The sequence below is a fragment of the Austrofundulus limnaeus genome, unplaced genomic scaffold (genome assembly GCF_001266775.1).
Source record: "Austrofundulus limnaeus strain Quisiro unplaced genomic scaffold, Austrofundulus_limnaeus-1.0 Scaffold1689, whole genome shotgun sequence".
Lineage (NCBI taxonomy): Eukaryota > Metazoa > Chordata > Actinopteri > Cyprinodontiformes > Rivulidae > Austrofundulus > Austrofundulus limnaeus.
Genome location: NW_013954091.1, coordinates 33,443 through 35,055, shown reverse-complemented (window position 1 = coordinate 35,055; position 1,613 = coordinate 33,443). Strand labels below are relative to the sequence as shown.

Genomic DNA, 1,613 nt, shown 5'->3' with positions numbered 1-1,613 from the left:
CACCTGAACCAGGTCTGGATAAGTTATGTTTTTTTTCCTCTCTTCATTTGCGCTCTCAGCCAGGCTGCTTCCTGCTTCCTCTGTTTTGACTCCAGCTGGTTACATCATCAAAAACAATTGCGCGGTTGGCCGGTAGACTACAGATCTCTATCATAGGACAAATTTATATCGTTTCTACCGTATATTGTTTATATCATGCTTTCCTACATTATACCTGAATAAAAACAGTACTTGCTCTTTTACTTCTGCTCACCTAAAAATATTGTGGTGTAATACAAATGGTGGTATCCTAAATTTTTCACCACATCTACATGTAAATATAAAATAAAATCTGACATTCTGCACTGTTGTTTCAGGAGTCAGGACTGTGCAACAGCATGTAGTGAGCCTCATAGACATTTCAAACTTAAACAAATATATTAACATAAAACATTGATGGAGCTGTTAGGAAAAACAGCACTAAGCCATGCTCTCATGTCTGTAGCTACTGATGCAAACTCAAGTACAACAGTCATAGAGCATACCGTCAGCTCAAGTTTCTCTAAAATACAAGTCATTCCTCTTAGTCAACACACACACACACACACACACACACACACACACACACACACACACACACACACACACATACACACACACCTTCATTTAGGTGCAGACACATACATTTAAAGCTGCCTGACATGTTGTCTGGCCTTTCCTCTGCCACGCAGACACACCCCCGTCTGTGTGTGTGTGTGTGTGTGTGTGTGTGTGTGTGTCTTTGTGTGTGTCCTGACAGAACCATTAAACCGTGTTCCTCCTGTCTGGCTCTAACAACCCTCTGTCTCAATTGTTGTTTCCCTGCAGAAGAAGTACAGATCAGCTAAAGAGGCGTATGAGAGTCTGCTGCAGACAGAAAGTCTTCCTGCACAGGTTAAGTCAGTCACACTGCAACAACTTGGTAAGTGCCTCATAAACTTGTTTCTTCAAAAATAATAGGTAACAGATCACAGTATGCCTCAGTATTTTTTTCTATCCATGAAAACTGTTTTWTTTAATTTTATTTATTTTTTGGTCATAGCAGTGTTGCAGTTCAGATTGAACTACTTTACGTGCTGTGCAGGAGATGTGATTAGTTCCWTGCTGATGACCATGTTCACTGGTTTTCTGCAGAGTTTTGGGTTAAGCACATGCACTGAAGCTAATTGTTTACTCTTGCTCCCTTCCCCCACCTTGAGAAAAAACTACACAGTTTTCATTCTAAACCTTACCTGCAAGCTTTGAGTTTTATAATGCTTTAAATAAAGAAAGAATGCTTTTTCATTTTTAGATCAAAATGTCCTGATGTGTCTCAGTAATCCAGGTAGAAAAACTCAAAAAGAAAAACTCAGTAGGTCCTCTGGATGGTTCTTCTTTAGTGAAACGTTTCGTCTCTCCTCTAAGAGACTTCTTCAGTCTGATGAGTTTCAGGTGAACTCAGCCTTATAAGCTCCGCCTCCACATGGTGGACAAACAGGTTAGTCACATGCAAAAGAGGGCCATCACCTACAGTAACAACAGGCTTGATTAGTTCTATTGTTCATAGAGGGTCATGTGTCCCATCACCTGACCCGTGTCGTGTTATGTGTATGTAG

The 1,613-nt window shown here is 40.5% G+C and overlaps 1 protein-coding gene across 1 annotated transcript in view; it reads left to right on the top strand.

Annotated features, from left to right (window-relative positions):
• LOC106536109 (lysine-specific demethylase 6A) overlaps positions 1–1,613 on the top strand; it is a gene marked incomplete at its 5' end in the record, with an annotated part of 40,734 nt that overhangs the window by 6,113 nt on the left and 33,008 nt on the right. Inside the window, 1 exon segment of the mRNA XM_014033297.1 lies at positions 847–940. Within this exon segment, the coding sequence (XP_013888751.1) occupies positions 847–940 (94 nt within the window).